At 37.1% G+C, this 21,467-nt stretch overlaps 1 protein-coding gene across 11 annotated transcripts in view; it reads left to right on the top strand.

Moving 5' to 3' along the window:
* KLHL3 (kelch like family member 3) overlaps window positions 1-21,467 on the top strand; it is a 382,736-nt gene that overhangs the window by 228,810 nt on the left and 132,459 nt on the right. For 10 of the 11 annotated variants that reach the window (XM_077138539.1, XM_077138537.1, XM_077138538.1 and 7 more), the window contains one exon: window positions 19,959-20,065. In XM_077138539.1, the coding sequence (XP_076994654.1) occupies window positions 19,959-20,065 (107 nt within the window). Of the gene's footprint in view, window positions 1-15,774; window positions 15,841-19,958; window positions 20,066-21,467 lie in introns of those variants that run through there. The other variant, XM_077138544.1, reaches the window with a different exon arrangement.

The raw sequence follows: 21,467 nt of genomic DNA, 5'->3' as shown, positions 1-21,467 counted from the left end.
AATAAATTAAAAAAAATTGAAATTATACAGTATGTTTTTTTGGCCACATGGAATAAGAGACAGTTAATTAGAAAATTCACAAATATGTAGAAATTAAACAACATACTCTTAAGCAACAGGTGGTTTAAAGAGGAAATCATAAAGAGGAAATCATAAATTAGGATATATTTTGAGGCTAATGAAAATGACATCATACCAAAACCTATGGGATGCAGTAAAGACAGTACTGAGAAGGAAACACATACCTCTAAATGATTACATTAAAAAGAAGGAAGATTTCAAATCAGAGATGTAACCTCAAAATTGGAAGAACTAGACAAAGAAGAGCAAACTAAACCCAAAGCAAACAGAAGGAAAGAAATAGCAAAGATTATAGAAATAAATAAAATTAAATAAATATAAATGAAATAGAAAAAAACAATTTACTATTTTGTTGACAAAAATAGAGTCAACAAAACCAAAAGTTGGTTCTTGAAAAGAGCAATAAAATTGATAAATCTTTAGCTATACTGACATAGAAAAAGAGAGGCAAGAATGAAGGGGAAAATACTCTATATGATCACCTCAGTTAATGCAGAAAAAGCGTTTGACAAAATCTAGCACCCTTTCTTTTTATAGAAACTAGTAATAGTTGGAAACTTCCTCAACATTATAAAGGGCATAAATGAAAAACCCACAGCTAACATCATACTTAATGTGAAAGACTAAAAGCTTTCCATCTAAGGTCAGGAACAAGACAAGGATACCATTTTCACCACTGTTATTCAGTGTTGTATTAGAAATTCTAGCCAGAGCAATTAGGCAAGGAAAAGAAATTAATGAGGACTCATCAAAATAAGGACAACTTTTGTGCCTCAAAGGACTTTACTGTGAGGGTAAATGACAACTTACAAAATGTGAGAAAGTATTTGGAAACTGCATATCTGATAAAGGTTTAATATCAAGAATATATAAGGAAATCTTTCAACTTAACAACAAAAAGACAAACAACCCAATTAAAAAGTGGTAAAAAGACTTAACTAGACATGTCTCCAAAGATATACAAATGGCCAAAAAAGCACATTAAAAGGTGCTTAACATCATTAGCTATCAGGAAGATGCAAATCAATATCATGAGATACCATTTACACCCATTATTTAAAAAGATGGATAATTACAAGTGTTAGAGAGGATATGGAGAAATAGGAACATTCATTTATTGTTTTTTAAAAAATTTTTTATTAATTAAAAAAGTTACAAGAAACACAAACATTCCCAACACATACACTCAGCAATTCACAATATCATCACATAGTTGCATATTCATCATCATGATCCTTTCCCAGAACATTAGCATCAATTCAGAAAAGAAATAAAAAGACAACAGAAAAATATAACAAACAGAAAAAAAAAATTTTACATGCCATACCCCTTACTGATCCCTTTCATTGATCACTAACATTTCAAACTAAATTCATTTTAACATTTGTTCCCCCTATTATTTATTTTTATTCCATATGTTCCTCTCATCTGTTGACAAGGTCGATAAAAGGAGCATCAGACACAAGGTTTTCACAATCACACAGTCACATTGTGAAAGCTATATCATTATACAATCATCATCAAGAAACATGGCTACTGGAACACAGCTCTACATTTTCAGGCAGTTCCCTCCAGCCTCTCCATTACATCTTGGATAACAAGGTGATATCTACTTAATGCATAAGAATAACCTCCAGCATAACCTCTCGACTCTGTTTGGAATCTCTCAGCCATTGACACTTTGTCTCATTTCACTCTTCCCCCTTTTGGTCGAGAAGGTTCTCTCAATTCCTTGATGCTGAGTCTCAGCTCATTCTAGGGTTTTTCTCAATCCCTTGATGCTGGGTCTCAGGTCATTCTAGAGTTTTTTCCAATCCCTTGATGCTGAATCTCAGCTCATTCTGGGATTTCTGTCCCACGCTGCCAGGGAGATCCATACCCCTGGTAGTCATGTCCCATGTAGACAGGGGGAGGGTGGTGAGTCTGCTTGCTGTGTTGGCTAGAGAGAGAGGCCACATTTGAGCAACAAAAGAGGTTCTCTTGGGGGTGACTCTTAGGCTTAATTTTAAGTAGGTTTGACCTATCCCCTGTGGGGTTAAGTTTCATATGAACAAACCCCAAGATTGGGCGCTCAGCCTATAGCTTTGGTTGTCCACACTGCTTGTGAGAATATCGAGAATTCAACTTGGGGAAGTTGAGTTTTCCCCTATTCTCACCATTCCCCGAAGGGGACTTTGCAAATACTTTTCCACTCACTGATCAAATCACTCTGGGATTCATCAGGGCATCACCTGGACAAACCAACAAAATCTCATGTCCTATACAGAGTTCCATGTACTTAAGGTGTTCAGTCAACTATCTACATAAGTTATATTAGGAGATGCACTAGTCAAAGTATAGATTTGTACCAAATAAACATTTTTTGCTTTAGTCTCACACATTGGTTGAAATTTTAAAATATTAAGTACCATCTATTTTCAGCACACTGCAGTAATGACATTCTTTTGTTCTTCCTCATGCAAAAACACTTTTTAAATTTGTACATTTAGTCACTATCATTATACACTCTAGGCATTCCTAGATTACACCATCTCAATCTTTATTGTCTATCTTTCTTTGTGATTTCATTTATGCCCCAGCCCTCCTCCCTCTATCATTCTCATATGCAGCTTCATTCAGTGTTTTAACATAATTGTATTAAAGTTAGGCAATATTGTGCTGTCCATTTCTGAGTTTTTATATTCAGTCCTGTTGCACAATCTGTATCCCTTCAGTTCCAGTTACCCAATATCTTACCCTATTTCTGTCTCCTGATGGTCTCTGTTACCAAGGAAATATTCCAAGTTTATTCACTAATGTCAGTTCATATCAGTGAGACCATACAGTATTTGTCCTTTTGTGTCTGGCTAATCACACTCAGCATAATGTCCTTAAGGTCCATTCATGTTGTTACATACTTCATAACTTTATTTTGTCTTACAGCTGCATAATATTCCATCTTATGTAAATGTCACAGTTTGTTTAGCCAACTGTCTGTTGATGGACATTTTGGCTGTTTCCATCCCTTGGTAATTGTTAATAATGCTGCTATAAACATTGGTGTGTAAATGTCCATTTGTGTCATTGGCCTCATGTCCTTTGAGTGGAGAAAGCATATTAATGGGTCCTGTTTTTTAATCCATTCTGCCAGACTATGTCTTTTGATTGGAGAGTTTAATCCATTAACATTCAGTATTATTACTGCATGGATAGTACTTTCTTCTACTATTTTGCCTTCTGGATTTTATATGTCACATCTAATTTACCTTCTTTTTACCTTTACTCATAGTCTTCCTTTCTACATTCTTCTCCACACCTCTCTCTTCTGTCTTCATATCTGTCTCTAGTATTCCCTTTAGTATTTCTTGCAGAGCTGGTCTCTTGGTCACAAATTCTCTCAGTGATTTTTTTGTCTGAAAATGTTTTAATTTCTCCCTCATTTTTGAAGGACAGTTTTGCTGGGTATAGAATTCTTGGCTGGCAGTTTTTCTCTTTTAGTAATTTAAATATATTATTCCACTGTCTTCTCGCCTCCATGGTTTCTGCTGAGAGATCTGAGCATAGTCTTATTGGGCTTCCCTTGTATGTGATGGATTGCTTTTCTCTTGCTGCTTTCAAGATCCTCTCTTTACTTTGACCTCTGACATTCTGATTATTAAATGTCTTGGAGTATGTCTATTTGGATCTATTCTCTTTGGGGTATGCTGCACTTCTTGGATCTGTAATTTTAAGTCTTTCATAAGAGTTGGGAAATTTTCAGTGATAATTTCCTCCATTAGTTTTTCTCCTCCTTTTCCCTTCTCTTCTCCTTCTGGGACACCCACAACACGTATATTCATGCGCTTCATATTGTCTTTCAGTTCCCTGAGTCCCTGCTCATATTTTTCCTTTTTTTTCCTATAGTTTCTGTTTCTTGTTGGAATTCAGATGTTCCGTCCTCCAGTTCAGAAATCCTATGTTCTGTCTCTCGAAATCTACCATTGTAGGTTTCCATTGTTTTTTTCATCTCTTCTACTGTGTTTTTCATTCCCATAAGTTCTGTGATTTGTATTTTCAGGCTTTCAGTTTCTTCTTTTTGTTCTTTCCTTGCCTTCTTTATATCCCCCCTCAATTCATTGATTTGGTTTTTGATGAGGTTTTCCATGTCTGTTTGTATATTCTGAATTAATTGTTTCAGCTCCTGTATGTCATTTGAATTGTTGGTTTCTTCCTTTGACTGGGCCATATCTTCAATTTTCCTAGTGTGATTTGTTATTTTTTGCTGGTGTCTAGGCATTTAATTACCTTGATTAGTTTATTCTGGAGATTACTTTCACTTATTTTATCTAGGGTTTTCTTGCTGGATGAATTTGTTGTCTATCTGTTCTTTGACATTCCATTCAGCTTTATCTGGACCTTTAGCTTAAGTTTTGTTTAACAGAGGAGAATTTTTCAGTTCTTGTTTTCTTGTGTCTTGTCCTGCTTGAGTGGTGCCTTCCCCCCCACACACTTAGGAGGGTCTACTTAGATATTATAGACCCCAGCCAGATTTTCCCAGACCAAACTGGCCTCCTATCAGGAGGAAAGAGTCACCTGCATCGGTTTTCCCTAAGGGTGAGACCCAGCAGGTTGAAAGACTTTCCTGTGAAGTCTCTGGACTCTGTTTTTCTTATCCTGCCCAGTATGTGGCGCTTGTCTGACTGCAGATCCCACCAGTATAAGATGATGCGGTACCTTTAACTTTGGCAGACTCTCCCTGCGGGGGGCGTGGTTGGGACAGAGGAGAGGTTGTAGGCTGGTTTTAATGGCTTCAAATTACCAAGCCCTGGGGTCTGAATTCCTTGATGGAGGGATTCCACCTGGGTAGGGCTTCACCCCTCCCCTGGGGAAGGCACAGGCTCCAGATAGGCCCCCAAAAGAGCTCACTTCTGCCTATGCCTGGGGCAGTTGCAGCCTGAAAAGTCCTGCCGCTGTATCCAGAGGCAGTCAAGCCTTCATAGATACACAGCCACAAAACCTCTGTTTCCTTCTTTTTTTTCCCCCCCTTTTTCTGTCAGTCCTGCCCCCTTGGCACTGGGGCAAAAATGAGCAACCTCCACTTTGATCAAGTTCACCTAAGCTGGGGGCCTATTTTTAGTAGTCAGAATTTGTTAATTAATTCCACAGTTGGCATTTGGTTGGACTCAGCCCCTGCTGCTGGTAAAGTCTCTTTTCTTTCCCCTCTGGGAAGCAGCCTTTGGGGGAGGGGTGCCAGCCACCACGTTTGGGGAACTCACAGTTCTGGAGGGACTCGCAGCCAGTCCAGCTGATCCAGACTGGGGTACACTGTGTGTCCTGTCACTGACATGGCCCCAGGAACTGTTCTGTACTGTTTCTGGTTATTTAGTAGTTGTTCTGGAGGACAAACTAAAATGTGCACGTTGTTAAGCTGCCATCTTGAACCGGAATGGAACATTCATTTATTCTTGATGGGAATGTAAAATGATGCAGCTGCTGTGGAAAATAGTTTGGCAGTTCCTTGGAAAATTAAGCATAGAATTATCAATGATCTGGCAATCTCACTTCCAGTTATATAGAAAAGAGGGGTATTCTAGTTTGCCAGCTGCTGGAATGCAATATATCAGAAATGCTATGGCTTTTAAAAGAGGTAATTTAATAAGTTGCTAGTTTACAGTTCTAAGGCCAAAAAAAGTCCCAATTAAAACAAGTCTATAGAAATGTCCAATCTAAGGCACCCAGGGAAAGATACCTTGGTGCAAGAAGGCTGATGAAGTTCAGGTTTTCTCTCTCAAGTGAGAAGGCACATGGCAAATATAGTCAGGGCTTCTTTCTCTCTCAGCTGGAAGGGCACATGGTGAACACAGCATCATCTGCTAGCTTTCTCTCCTGGCTTCCTGTTTCATGAAGCTCCCCAGGAGGCGTTTTCCTTCTTCATCTCCAAAGGTCGCTGGCTGGTGGACTATCCGTTTTGTGGTGCTGTGGCATTCTCTGCTCCCTCAGATTCTCCGGCTTTCTCCAACATGTTTCCACTTTTATAGGATTCCAGTAAACTAATCAAGACCCACCTGAATGGGTGGAGACATATCTCCACTTAATCTAGTTTAACAACCGCTCTTGATTGAGTCACATCTCTAGGCAGATGATCTAATTACAGATTCAAACATATAGTACTGAATAGGGATTAGAAGAAACAGCTGCCTTTACAAAATGGCATTAGGATTAAAACATGTATTTTCTAGGGTACATATATTCTCTCAAACTGGCACAAGGGGACTCAAACAAATGTCTCACACTGAAGTTCATAGTGGAATTATTCACAATTACCAAAAGATGGAAGCAACCCAGATGTCCAACAATATATGAATGAATATAAAAAATGTGGTGTATACACACAGTGGAATATTATTCAACCATAAAAAGGAAAGAAGTTCTGATACATGTGACAGCATGGATGAACCTTGAGGACATCATGTTGAGTGAAATAAACCAGATACAAAAGTGAATTTAACCAGATACAAAAGGACAAATATTGTATGATTTCATTGACATGAATTAATTAGAATAGGCCAACTCATATATAGATTCTGAGTCTAAAATATTGGTTGTCAGGAGATGGGGTGGGGGTAGGGAATTGAGAGTTAAGTCCTAAAATGTACGTAGTTTGTATTTTGGATGATAGAAAAGATTTGATATGGATGGCAGTGATGGTAACATAATATTACACATGTAATTAACAGCCCTGAATTCTATATTTGAATATGGTTAAAAGGGGGAAATTTTAGGCTTTATGGCAGTACAATAAAAATAAACAAATGCTAAAATGGAACTATGTAGCACAAATTGTGAACCCTAAGTTTAATCATGGACTATAATTAATAGTACAATTTTTAAAATGTGCTTTCATCAATTATAACAAATGTACCACACCAATACAAGGTGTTAATAATTAGGTGGTATATGGTAACCCTGTATTTTATGCATGATTTTTCTATAAACACACAACTTCTCTATTTTAAAAAAAAGAGAATAGATGAGTGTAATTCTCTCATTGTGCCTGTTTAGAATTCTGTACATAGCATTTCCAATATAATTAGAATGCTGAAGCTATGAAAGTCAGAGTTACGCCATACAGCAACTGTTAAAAACGTTGAAAAAGGGATCAGACTTCAACTAGAGAAATGAATGAAACTGATCTAATAGGACTAAGGTAAATCAGAATACAGGGCAAAGGATGATATGGTCTATATTTTAAAACTCCAACTTGTGAGACCAAAGGAAGAGATGTTTATTTCATGCAAAATTTACATTTTGGTTAGTGCATTGTCTAATTTGTGTGGTCAGTTTAGTTGAATTCCAAAAGTACATGGAAACTTGAATAGGATATGAGATCTTGTTGGTTTGTGCAGGTTAGTGTGATGCCCTAATATATTACAGAACAATTTGGATGGAGAATAAAAAAGTATTTGCAAGGTGTCCTTGGAGAACTGGGGAGAAAGGAGGAAATATTGCATGTCCGTATCTGGGGAATTCCTGATATTCTCACAAGAAGTGGGGACAACAAGTCAATAGGGTGAGCTCTCAATCTTGGGGTTTGACCCTATGAAACATATTCCTGCAAAGGAGAAATTAAGCCTACTTATAATTATACCCGAGTCACCCCCAGAGAACCTCTTTTGTTGGTCAGTGTCGTCTCTCTCTTTAAGCCAACTCAACAGGTGAACTCACTGTCCTCTCCCCTACATGGGACATAACTCCCAGGGGTATAAATTTCCCTGGCAATGTGGGACACTACTCTTGGGATGAGCTGGGACCCAGCATCATGGGATTGAGAAAGCCTTCTTGACCAAAAGGGGGACGAGAGGAATTTGAGACAAAATAAAGTTTTAGTGGCTGAGAGATTTCAAACAGTCGAGAGATTATCCTGGAGATTATTCTTATGCATTATACAGATATCCCTTTTCAGTTTATGGTGTATTAGAGTGGCTAGAGGGAAGTACCTGAAACTGTTGAGCTGTATTCCAGGAGCCCTGATTCTTGAAAATGACTGTATAATTATATAGCTTTTACATTGTGACCAAGTGATTATGAAAACCTTGTGTCTGATGCTCCTTTTATCCCAGGGTATGGGCAGATGAGTAAAGAAGTAATGAAAAATAAATAAATAGATAATGGGAGGAAGAAGGGGTAAAAAAGCATTGGGTAGATTGAAATACTAGTGGTCAATGAGAGGGAGGGTAAGGGGTATGGGATGTATAAATTTTTTCTGTTTATTTCTTTTTCTAGAGTGATGCAACTGTTCTAAAAATGATCATGGTGATGAATGCACAACTATGTGATAATATTGTGAGCCATCGATTATATACTGTGGATGGACTGTGTATGTGTGATGTTTCCTCAATAAAAATATTTTTTAAAACCAAACAAAAAACTTCCAACATATTAAATCTCTAAGAATTACCAAGACACACTATTTAAGCTTGTTTTCTAACCAGAAACCATCCTAATTATTTAATTTATTTTTTCCTAACTTTTTGATAACAGCTTCATTGAGATATAATCTATATATCATATAATTTGCCCATTTAAAGTTACAATTCAATGGCTTTTAGTATATTCTCAGAATTGCACATCCAACAACATAATCTAATTTGAAAACATTTGCATCAGTCAAAAAGAACCCCCTGTACTTTTTAGCAGTCACCCTTCTTTCCACCCACCCCCTAATCCTAAGCAACCACAAATCTACTTTCTGTCTTTATGAATTTCTTATTTTAAATATTTCCTGTGAATGAGATCATATATGGTCCTTTGTGACTGGCTTCTTTCACTTAGCATAATCTCAAGTTTCATCCATATAGTGTATATCAGTACTTCATTCCTTTTTATTGCCAAATAATATTCCATTGTTTGGATATGGCCACATTTTATTTATTCATTCATCCACTGATGGACATTTGAGTTTTTTCCGCTTTTGGCTATTATGAATAATGCTACTGTGAACATTTGTGTATATTAATACACATTTTTGTTTGTGTATATGCTTTTATTTTCTTGGGTATATAGCTAGGAATGGGACAGCTGGGTCATAATGGTAACTCTATGGTTATTCTTTTAGGGAACTACCAAACTGTTTTCCAAAACAGCTGCAACATTTCACATTCTCACCATCAAAGTATAAGGGTTCCAATTTCTTCACATCCTTGTCAACACTTATCATCTGCCTTTTTTATTACAGCCATCTGGTGGGTGTGAAGTGATATCTCATTGTGGGTTTGATTTGCATTTCTCTGATGATTGATGATGTTGAACATCTTTAAATGGAGTTATTAGCCATTTGTAAATCCTCTTTGGAGAAATACCTATTTAAATACTTTGCTCGTTTTTATTGTGTTGTCTTTTTAATATTCAGATAAGAGTTCTTTATATATTCTAGATACAAGCCTCTTAGTAGATACATAATTTGCAAACATTTTCTCCCATTCTGGAGGTTGCCGTTTCATTTTTTTTGTTGTTGTTCTCCTTTGAAGCACACATGTTTCAAATTTCAATGTTCTAATTTATGTATTTATTTTCTTTTGTTGTTTGTGCTTTTGATGTCAGATAATATCAACCACTACTTAATCCGAGGGCATGAAAACTTATGCCTATGCTCTCTTTCTTTTTTCAAATGTAATTTTATTGAGATATGTTACACATCATATAATCCATCCAAAGTTTACAATTAGTGGCTCACAGTATCATCATATAATTGTGCATTCATCACCACAGTCAATTTTAGAACATTTTACTATTCCACAAAAGAGAAATAAAAATAAAAAAGAAAACTCAAAACATCCCGAACTCCTTATCCCCCCTATTATTATTATTTTTGTCTTTATTACTCATCTACCCTTACACTGGATAAAGGAAGTGTCAGTTATAAAGTTTTTTATTATTATTTTTATTTAAATATTTATTTTTTTACATGGGCAGGCACCAGGAATCGAACCCAGGTCTCCAGCATGGCAGGCAAGAACTGCCAGTAAGCCACCGTGGCCCACCCAGTCATACGGTTTTAATAATCACACAGTCACACAACAAAAATCTATATAGTTGTACAGTCCTCAAAGATCAAGGCTACTGGATTACAGTTCAACAATTTCAGGTATTTCCTCCTGGCTATTCTAATACACTAGAAACTAAAAAGGAATATCTATATAGTGAGTCAGTAATCATAATCATTTGTTAAATCCTAATTTCTCAGTTACATTTGACCATTATTGTAATCTTCAGGGATATCTGAGCAATGACCCTTTTAACTTCTTCATGCTGTAAAGGGGTGTCAGCCTTATGAGTAGAGAAATGAAACTGGTTAATGTTCTTGGATAGACTGGTACCTCTGGGTCTCAGGGTTTATCTGGCATAGGAACAATCTGAAGGCCTTGAGTTTCTGAAAATATAAACTTTACTAAGAAAAACTTTTTATAGAGTTTTAGATAGAGCCCAGGGTATTCTTTAGGGTTTTCAGGAATACTGTTGGTCAGGACTTGGCATACTGTGGCAATTTGCAATATCTGGCTGAAGCTTATATAAGAGTAACCTTCAGAATTACCTCTTGACTCTATTTGAAATTTCTTATCCACTGAAACTTTGTTTAGTTTCATTTCTCTTCCATCTTTTGGTCAAGAAGACATTCTCATTCCCACAATGCCAGGGCCAGGTTTATCCCTGGGAATCATATCTCACATTTGTCAGGGAGACTTAAACCCCTAGGAGTCATGTCCCTTGTAGTGGGGAGGGTAGTGAGTTTATTTGCAGAGTTGGCTTAAAGAGGCTACATCTGAGCAACAAAAGAGGTTCTCTTGGGGTGACTCTTAGGCATCATTATAAGGCTTAGCTTTACAATTGTAGAAATAAGTTTCATAAGGGCAAGTCTCAAGATCCAGGGCTTGGCTTATTAAATTTGGAGTTTCTAATGCTTGTGTGAATATCAGGTATTCCCCAGGTAGGGAAGTTTAATATTTCCACATCTCCCTAGTCCTTCAAGGGCACTTTGCAAATACATTTTTATTTTCTGCCCCATGGAATGTATTAGGGTGTTACATTAACCTGTAAAGAATAACAAGATCTCATTTCCTATTCTGGGTTTCATGAAAACATGTTATTTAAATTAATTGACCAGACATATTAAATTAGATAGTGTGCTAAAAAAATTTTAAATTTGGCACCAAATATCTCTTTCTTTGATCTCACACAGACGTTGAGGTTTAAAATACAGACATTATCATCTTTTACCCTGTATTCTGATTTACCTTCATCCTAACCATGTCTGTTTCATTCATATCTCTAATTGAAGTCTGATCTCTTTTTCAGCATCTTTAACAGTTGCTGTATAGAGCAATGCTTACTTTCAGAGCTTCAGAACTCTATCCCTGAGTCTCAAATGTCACACAGATATCCAGAGTTCCAGGGAACTACCAGGTTATACACAAAGAGCACAGCATCTCAGAATTTAGAAACAGCAGTTAAAAACTCAGGAACAGATGTGACTGCTGTAAGAGCTTACAATCTAGAAATCTTTACAGTGAGTTTCATTGAACATTTTGTGCTCCTTAATCATCAATTGCTCAACCTTTCATACTTTCTATCCCCTGATAACCTATGTTCTCAGATTCAATTTAAGCCAACTCTGCAAATAAGCTCACTACCCTCCCCACTACATGGGACATGACTCCTAGGGGTTTAAGTCTCCCTGACAAATGTGAGATATGGTTCCCAGGGATAATAAATAAAATAAAAAAATTTGCTCTTTATAGTTAGTTTATATTAGTGAGATCATGCAATATTTGTCCTTTCATTTCTGGCTTACTTAACTCAATATAATATTCTTAAGTTTCATTCATCTAGTTGCATTCCTCACATCTTAATTCCTTCCTTCAGCCACTCAGTATTCCATCATATGTTATATACACCACAGTTTGCCCCTCTGTTCATCAGTTGTTGTACCCTTAGGCCACCTCCATCCGTTTCAGATCATGAATAGTACTGCCATAAACACCAGTGTGAAAATGTCTATTCATGTCCCTGCTTTCATTTTTTCCAAGTATGTACATAATAACAGGCTTGCAGGATCATATGGCAACCCTATACTTAGCCTCTTTTGAACCACCACACTGTCCTCCAGAGGGGCTGTATCATTCTACTTCCCTACCAACAGTGACTAGGTATATCTCTCTCTCCACACCTTCTTCAGCACTTATATCTTTCTGTTTATTTTTTTTTTATTAATTAAAAAAAATTAACTAACACAACATTTAGAAATCATTCCATTCTACATATGCAATCAGTAATTCTTAATATCATCACATAGATGTGTGATCATCATTTCTTAGTACATTTGCATCGATTTAGGAAAAGAACTAGCAAAACAACAGAAAAAGATATAGAATGATAATATAGAGAAAAAAATAAAAATAATAAAAATAAAAAATAAAAAATATATAAAAAAGGAAAAAAAACAAAAAACACAAGCAAACAAACAAAAAAAAACTATAGCTCAGATGCAGCTTCATTCAGTGTTTTAACATAATTACATTACAATTAGATAGTATTGTGCTGTCCATTTTTTAGTTTTTGTATCTAGTTATGTTGCACAGTCTGTAACCCTTCAGCTCCAATTACCCATTGTCTTACCCTGTTTCTAACTCCTGATGGTCTCTGTTACCAATGACATATTCCAAGTTTATTCTCTAATGTCGGTTCACATCAGTGGGACCATACAGTATTTGTCCTTTAGTTTTTGGCTAGACTCGCTCAGCATAATGTTCTCTAGGTCCATCCATGTTATTACATGCTTCATAAGTTTATCTTGTCTTAAAGCTGCATAATATTCCATCGTATGTATATACCACAGTTTGTTTAGCCACTCTTCTGTTGATGGACATTTTGGCTGTTTCCATCTCTTTGCAATTGTAAATAATGCTGCTATAAACATTGGTGTGCAAATGTCCGTTTGTGTCTTTGCCCTTAAGTCCTTTGAGTAGATTCCCAGCAATGGTATTGCTGGGTCGTATGGCAATTCTATATTCAGTTTTTTGAGGAACCGCCAAACTGCCTTCCACAGTGGTTGCACCATTTGACATTCCCACCAACAGTGGATAAGTGTGCCTCTTTCTCCACATCCTCTCCAGCACTTGTCATTTTCTGTTTTGTTGATAATGGCCATTCTGGTGGGTGTGAGATGTTATCTCATTGTGGTTTTGATTTGCATTTCTCTAATGGCCAGGGACATTGAGCATCTCTTCATGTGTCTTTTGGCCATTTGTATTTCCTCTTCTGAGAGGTGTCTGTTCAAGTCTTTTTCCCATTTTGTAATTGGGTTGGCTGTCTTTTTGTTGTTGAGTTGAACAATCTCTTTATAAATTCTGGATACTAGACCTTTATCTGATATGTCGTTTCCAAATATTGTCTCCCATTGTGTAGGCTGTCTTTCTGCTTTCTTGATGAAGTTCTTTGATGCACCAAAGTGTTTGATTTTGAGGAGCTCCCATTTCTTTCTTTCTTTCTTCAGTGCTCTTGCTTTAGGTTTAAGGTCCATAAAACCGCCTCCAATTGTAAGATTCATAAGATATCTCCCTACATTTTCCTCTAACTGTTTTATGGTCTTAGACCTAATGTTTAGATCTTTGATCCATTTTGAGTTAACTTTTGTATAGGGTGTGAGATACGGGTCCTCTTTCATTCTTTTGCATATGGATATCCAGTTCTCTAGGCATCATTTATTGAAGAGACTGTTCTGTCCCAGGTGAGTTGGCTTGACTGCCTTATCAAAGATCAAATGTCCATAAATGAGAGGGTCTATATCTGAGCACTCTATTCGATTCCATTGGTCAATATATCTATCTTTATGCCAATACCATGCTGTTTTGACCACTGTGGCTTCATAATATGCCTTAAAGTCTGGCAGCGTGAGACCTCCAGCTTCGTTTTTTTTCCTCAAGATACTTTTAGCAATTCGGGGCACCTTGCCCTTCCAGATAAATTTGCTTATTGGTTTTTCTATTTCTGAAAAATAAGTTGTTGGGATTTTGATTGGTATTGCATTGAATCTGTAAATCAATTTAGGTAGGATTGACATCTTAACTATGTTTAGTCTTCCAATCCATGAACACGGTATGCCCTTCCATCTATTTAGGTCTTCTGTGATTTCTTTTAACAGTTTTTTGTAGTTTTCTTTGTATAGGTTTTTTGTCTCTTTAGTTAAATTTATTCCTAGGTATTTTATTCTTTTAGTTGCAATTGTAAATGGAATTCGTTTCTTGATTTCCCCCTCAGCTTGTTCATTGCTAGTGTATAGAAACGCTACAGATTTTTGAATGTTGATCTTGTAACCTGCTACTTTGCTGTACACATTTATTAGCTCCAGTAGTTTTGTTGTGGATTTTTCCGGGTTTTCGACGTATAGTATCATATCGTCTGCAAACAGTGATAGTTTTACTTCTTCCTTTCCAATTTTGATGCCTTGTATTTCTTTTTCTTGTCTAATTGCTCTGGCTAGAACCTCCAACACGATGTTGAATAATAGTGGTGATAATGGACATCCTTGTCTTGTTCCTGATCTTAGGGGGAAAGTTTTCAATTTTTCCCCGTTGAGGATGATATTAGCTGTGAGTTTTTCATATATTCCCTCTATCATTTTAAGGAAGTTCCCTTGTATTCCTATCTGTTTATTTTTTAAACAGTTTTATTCACTTGCCATATTATCCATCCTGAGTGTACAGTCAATGACTCCAAGTATAATCAGATAGCTATGTATTTACCACCATGGTCTATATGAGGACATTTCCATTTCTTCCACAAAGAAAGAAGAGGAAAAAAGAACCATGATAAAACAATAACACCACCAAGAATCCCATACCCCTCCTTTATCTCTCCCGCTTATTGACTTTTAATTTTGGTGTATTGCATCTGTTACAGTTAATGAAAGAATGTTACAATGTTACTGTTAACTGGAGACCCTAGTTTGCGTTGATTGTATTTTTTCCATTCACCATCCCATTTTTAACACCCTGCAATGTTGACATTCATTTGTTCTTACTCATGCAAAAATGTTTTGATATTTGTACATTTACTCACCATCATTGTTCATTGTAGGCATTCCTAAGTTATACCATCTCAGTTTTTACTCTATCTTTCCTTCTGATGTTATACCTGCCCCCACCCCTTCTCCCTGAACCATACTCACACTCAGCTTCATTCAGTGTACTTATATTATTGTGCTATCATCAGATAGGATTGTGCTATCCATTTTAGAATCTTTACAATCAATCCTGTTGAACATTCTGTACTCCTTTAGCATCAAATGCCCAATGTCTACCCTCTTTCTATCTCCTGATAACCTGTGTTCTCAACTTTAACTCTCAGAGTTTACTCATCATAGTTAGTTCATAGTAGTGAGACCATATAGTATTTGTCCTTTTGTTTTTGGCTTATTTCACTAAACATAACATCCTCAAGTTTCATTCATGTTGTTGCATGTGTCATGACTTTATTCCATTTTATAGCTGTGTAATATTTCATCATATTTATATATGACAGTTTGCTTATCCACTCATCCATTGATGGACATTTGGGCTGTTTCCATTTCTTGGTAATCATGAATAATGCAGCTATAAATATCAGTTTGCAAATGTCCGTTTGTGTCCCTACTTTCAGTTCTTCCAAGTACCTGGTAGCGGGATTGCTGGATCATATGGCAGGGATCACCAAACTGCCTTCCAGAGAGACTGCAGCATTCTACATTCCCACCAACAGTGGATAAGTGTACTTATTTCTCTACATCCAGCACTTGTAATTTTGTGGTTTTGTTTTCTTAATAATGGCCATTTAGTAGGTGTGTGTTGATATCTCATTGTGGTTTTGATTTGTATTAAAACTTAACTACTTACAAATTAAGTATTACTTAAAACTACTGAAGTTGAGCATCTTTTCATATGCTTTTGTGCCATTTGTATTTTCCTCTTTGGAAAAATGTATATTCATGTCTTTCGTCCATTTTTTAATTGGGTTGCTTGTCTTTTTGTTGTTGAGGCCTGTGCTTTCTTTTAAGAACTTTATAGCTGTAACTCTAACATTTAGGCCTTTGATAATTTTTAATTACTTTTTTTATATGGTTTGAGGTAGAAATCTACCTTCATTCTTTTTCATGTGGCTAACCAGATGTCTCAGCACCATTTGTGAACGACTGTTGTTTCCCAATTGAATTATCTTGGCACCCTTATAAAAAAACGAATTGATTGTAAATGTGAGTGTTTATTTTTGGATTCTCAGTTCTTTTCTGTTGATCTATATCTATCCCTGTGCCAATACCACACTGTGTTGATTACTGAAGTTTTGTAGTTAGTTTTGAAATTGGAAAGTATAAATCCTTCAAGTTTGTTTTTATTTTTTTTCAAGATTATTTTAACTGCTCTGAGTATCTCAGATCTCCATATGAATCTTAGGATCAGCTTACCAGCTGGAATTTTGATAAAGATTGCATTGAATCTACAGATTAATTTAGGGGTTATTGCCATCTTAACAATATTGTCTTCTGACTTGTGAACATGGGAGGACTTTCCGTTTATTTATGTCTTTAATTTCTTTCAATAATGTTTTATAGTTTTAGAGTATAGGCTTTGCATGTCTTTTATTATTTTATTCTTTTTGATGCCATTATAAATGGAATTTTTTATAATATCATGTTTTTATTGTTCATTGCCGGTGTATAGAAATAAAATTGATTTTTAATATTAATCTTGTATCCTGCAACCTTGCTGAATTTGCTTGTTAGTTTTAATAGTTTGTTAGTGAATTCCTTAGGATTTCCTATATACGATGATCATATCATTTGTGAGTAGAAACAGTTTTACTTTTTTTCCAATCTACATGCCTTTTATTTCATTTTCTTGCCTAATTGTCCAGCCTAGCTGCCCTCACCTTATCTTACCTGTCAGCAATATTTGACCCAGTTGATCATTCTTATCTCCATGCTGCCCTCTCTTTACTTGGCGTCCTGGACAGCACTCTCTTTTGGTCTTCCTCTTGTTTTGCTGGCTGCTTCCTAGTCTTCTTTGCTGGTTCTTATTCTTTCCCCCAATTTTGTAATCATTTTCTACCTGAACTATCCTCTGAATTCTAGATCTATCTATTCACTTGCCCACTTGATATCCCCAAATAGATGCTAATAGGCATCTCAACTTAACGTGTCTAACACTGATCCTCTAATCTTACATAAAATATTTAGTGGAAAAAAATTTGGTAGGAAATAAAGAAAAGAAATAAGCTAATATTTACTGAATGCTTACTATTAGTACTACGCTGATTTCTTTGCATGTAATATCTCATTTATAATACATCTCAACTCTATGACACTATTTTATACTTGCTAGGGTTACATAGCTAGAGAGTGGCAGGGAAGAGGCTTGGATGAAGGTCATTTTGATTCTAGGGCTCAAGCACCTTCCTAACAACTCTACAGCATTCTACAAATCAAAAAGGGTATATTTCTGCTTCTATCTCTTCAAAATTGTCTTTTGGAGTAGTGTGATAGCTCAGAAAAGAAGGATCCCATAAGATCCCTGGTATTGGAACGTGAGTGCTCATGAGCCCTCTAGTACTTCCAGAGCTGTCTATTCCCCATGTGGAATGGGTGCACAGAGATGTCTCCAGTTTGCAGGTAGTTTCCTCACCTCCAAGGAAAGCACACCTTATATTTTGGCATATTTCTCTTAGTTCCTTTCCAGGGTTACAGTTTCTCTGGCTTTGAGGTACACTTTCCACCATCAGAACTGCTTTCAGTCATTTGCTTAAGTGGTTTCTCTATCTTCTTTATCCTTTCTTTCTGGTCCCTTTCACATTTGTTCAAGACCTGTCAGCTCCTCTGGGTCTGTGCGAGATATCCCACTCTGATGCTTGCTTGTTCAATACTTAACATTGAAAATTTGCCCAGTATTTCTGATCCATCTGTGTAAAGAGTTTCCTTATTAAAATACTGGCTACCAAAACGTACTGGTAACCCTTAAATAGCAGTGATAATGCCATTTCCTCCCTAAAATCCTTAATGGTAGTAAAAATGTCCAAGATGAATCTGTTCATACTAGGAATCAATTTTTACAACAAATTTTGACCACAGTGGTCCCACGTGGCATCTACAATTCCTTTATTCGTCCCCATGATATATGTCTCAAAGGCAGCTAAAACAGGTAAGATTGTGGTGAGGTTGTTTGTCTATGGTCTGGTAGCCAGTTAGGAGGAGAGCCAGTTCTGTTCTCAGTTGAGTTGATTTATTCTGATCAAGTGGGTGTGTAGGTTCTGCAGTCCAGGTTTTGCATCTTGGTGTCCAGAGGTCCCTTTCCAAGAGCCCTCTCACTGTGCCTTATTCCATATGTTGAACTTTTCTTGACCATCTCTCCCTATTAGAGTTAATCTGTCTTCCCATTCTAAGCATTAACCAATCACGAGGCATTGTGTTACAGTGAAGGAGCACTGTATCCAGAGTTAGAGGAACTAGATACAAGATTCAGGCTTCTGTGGCTTTGGACAAGTCTCTTCGACTCATAGACCAGATGATCTGTAAGGGTATTTGCAACTCCAGCCTTCTTAGGTTTTATGAACCCATTTTTCTGATCAGTGAACCTGGACTGGTATACCAGAGATGGCAAATTAGTAGATTCTCTTCCATTTGTCAACTGTTGCAGATTCATTAATTGGTCTCAACACTTTGATATACCAGTTATGGCCTCAGACTTCTTAAGATAGTTTAGTGTACTAAGTAGCCATTATTAGTGGGTCACATTTGAAATCTGCTTGTCTTCTCTCCGTTTAATCCAAAGATGGTGGTTAGGATACCATAGAATTTAAAAGCATGGGGTTTGGTTTTCAGCTACCAGCATTCAAATCCTGTCTCTACCTCTTCCTTTCTGTGTGACCTTGGGAAATTTACCTAACCTCTCTGGGCTTCACTTTCTTCATCTGCAGTGTGGAGCATAACAATAGCCTTCCCTCACAGGTTATAGGGAGGATTAAATGAAATAGTATGCAAAAGAATTGCTTATAACAGTGCCTGGCATATATAACTCAGTAAATGTTAACTATTAATAATGGGCATGTTGAGAACATGGAAGGCTGGTAGAGGAAAAATTCTTTGGTGGACAGGGTCTTCTTGTACCCATTCTATTTCCAAAATAGTCGAAGATCTGTTCCATCTATGAGTGTGGATTGAACTCATTCAGTCATTCATTTATTCATCTAGTAAAAAATTTAGGACCTGCTTTGTGCCAGGCATGTAGCTAGTGTCTAGGATATAACACTAAACAAGATAATTCCCTTTTTGAGTTTGTCATGTGGTGGGGTAAAAAGGCAATTACAGTATCCTGTATATCTGCAATGATTGGAGCTTGGCCAGGGTTCTTAGGGAGTACTATATATGCAGGCAAAGTCTTCTTGGTGATGGTGTTAGATCTGGATGGGAGAAGAAACACCTAAGTCCTTGAAATCTAGCTTGCCCCCTGCAAGTATTTTGTATGCATTGGATCCCTTGGGGAATACTTGTTCTCACTGGTGGCACTCCTCAGGATGCTCATGCTCCTTGACATTCATTCAATTGCTTGACTGACAGCCCAAAGCTTTTTCTACTACTTCCTGAGCTGCTCTCTCCCTATGCCTTAGTCAGAGAGGAGTTGGGAGGTGGAGATGCAAAGACAAATTTGTAGCCACAAAGTAGTTGAATCTCTCTTTCAAGGAAAGAAAGCATGAATATCAGGCTTATCCGGGACTTAGAAAAGTCAGTGAGTCCATTCCCTGGCCTAACTTAAGGTAGAGCATGTCTGTATACCCCTTATAGCTGAGGTGGGTGTTGTTCATACTGTGACCCATCCTGTTCCCTCATTGGTGTCTTACAGTAAGCAGCTGTTGTGTGACGTGATGATTGTGGCAGAAGATGTTGAGATCGAAGCCCACCGTGTGGTTCTAGCAGCCTGCAGTCCCTACTTTTGCGCAATGTTCACAGGTATGGTGAGAGCAAACAATAATACACAGTTACGGGGCTGCAGGCCCCCTGGAAGAATGTCGTGGGTGGTGGCATGAGGGTAAGAGGGAAATCTATGAAGCCTACAATGAGCAGCTTCTCTGTGCCAGATAATGTGCTTTGCACTGTGGAGGACTTGATGAAACTAGAGTCTCAGCCAGGCCAGTCGTAAATGTAGCCTCTCATCCACTTGTTCTCCATGAGGGAAAAAGAGGTAAAATAATGTAGTCTATGTGTTCTAAAATTTCAGCATGTCAAAATCACGTGGAGAGCCACTGTAAGCTGAGTGCAAGCACATTTTAGCCGAATGAGCTCTAAATTTTTCCTAACGTGGCTCACAGCCTCTGCATCGGCAAGAATGGTTCTTGTTGGAAGAGACTTGGCACTTGTGTTTTGAAAGTCCCTCACATGTGCGTTCCTCTTAGCCCATCATGTGAAGTAGCTGGTCTCAACTCAGAGCTGTGCCTCTGCTAAGTGGAGCAAGCCACTGTTACCTCACACTGGGCCTCGGGCCAGGATTCACAATGTGGCCTGGAAAACCAGCTAATTTCACTACCTGGAAATTTTGAGCCATATTCCCTTTGGAGCAGTCTCAAACCCTGCTAGCCAGGTTTTTCTTTTTTTTCTCCTCCATCCATCTCTTTTCCTTTTTAAATAATTCATCATGTCTGTAATAGTTCTTTAGCTGGAACTTCAAAAAATAACCCTGCCAGTCATTCTCTGTGTGTGGTTTGGAAAGTTTAGTGTTGACAGAGGAATCTGCTTGTAGTGTTGGTCTACATTTTGCTTATGAACTTACCTCTGAGGTAGTCTAAGCTAAAACAAGGTGACGTTAGAAATGGGGAGAAAAGGTGCTTCTGAGATAGCACCTTAGATTCTAGTAATAGAAGGGAGGGGAGAATTAAGAGAAGAAAGCAGACTAATGTGATGCCCAGCCCAAGCCTTCTGTTGAATCTGGTAACCATCCACCCTTCTATCCATTCATCCTTTAAATACTGTTTATATATATCATCACAGAAAAAAAATTAGAAAATGTGAGCAAGAAAAAACTAAAAAATTACATGTACTATAACATCTAGATAAAACTATTGTTTTTATCCTTTCAGATTTTGTATTTATAAATACATACATATATAAAATATATATTTTAACATAAATGAGTTCATTTAATGTATACAGTTGAATATTATTTTTTGGTATGTGTATTTTAAGAAAAATTACTATTTATCTTCCTGCAGTGTTCTTCCTCCTTGCCTCTTTGCCTGCCTAATTTCTATTTATCCTTCATTATTGCTTAAGCATCAGTTCCTCAGGAAGGTCTTCCATGACCATCCTGGACTAGATTAAGTGCCTACTGGAGAGTGTCCAAATCCATCTAGCCTGT

Source organism: Tamandua tetradactyla, chromosome 20, assembly GCF_023851605.1.
Source record: "Tamandua tetradactyla isolate mTamTet1 chromosome 20, mTamTet1.pri, whole genome shotgun sequence".
NCBI classification, from domain to species: domain Eukaryota; kingdom Metazoa; phylum Chordata; class Mammalia; order Pilosa; family Myrmecophagidae; genus Tamandua; species Tamandua tetradactyla.
Note: the sequence above shows the minus strand (reverse complement) of the source record. Positions and strands in the feature narration are given on the sequence as shown.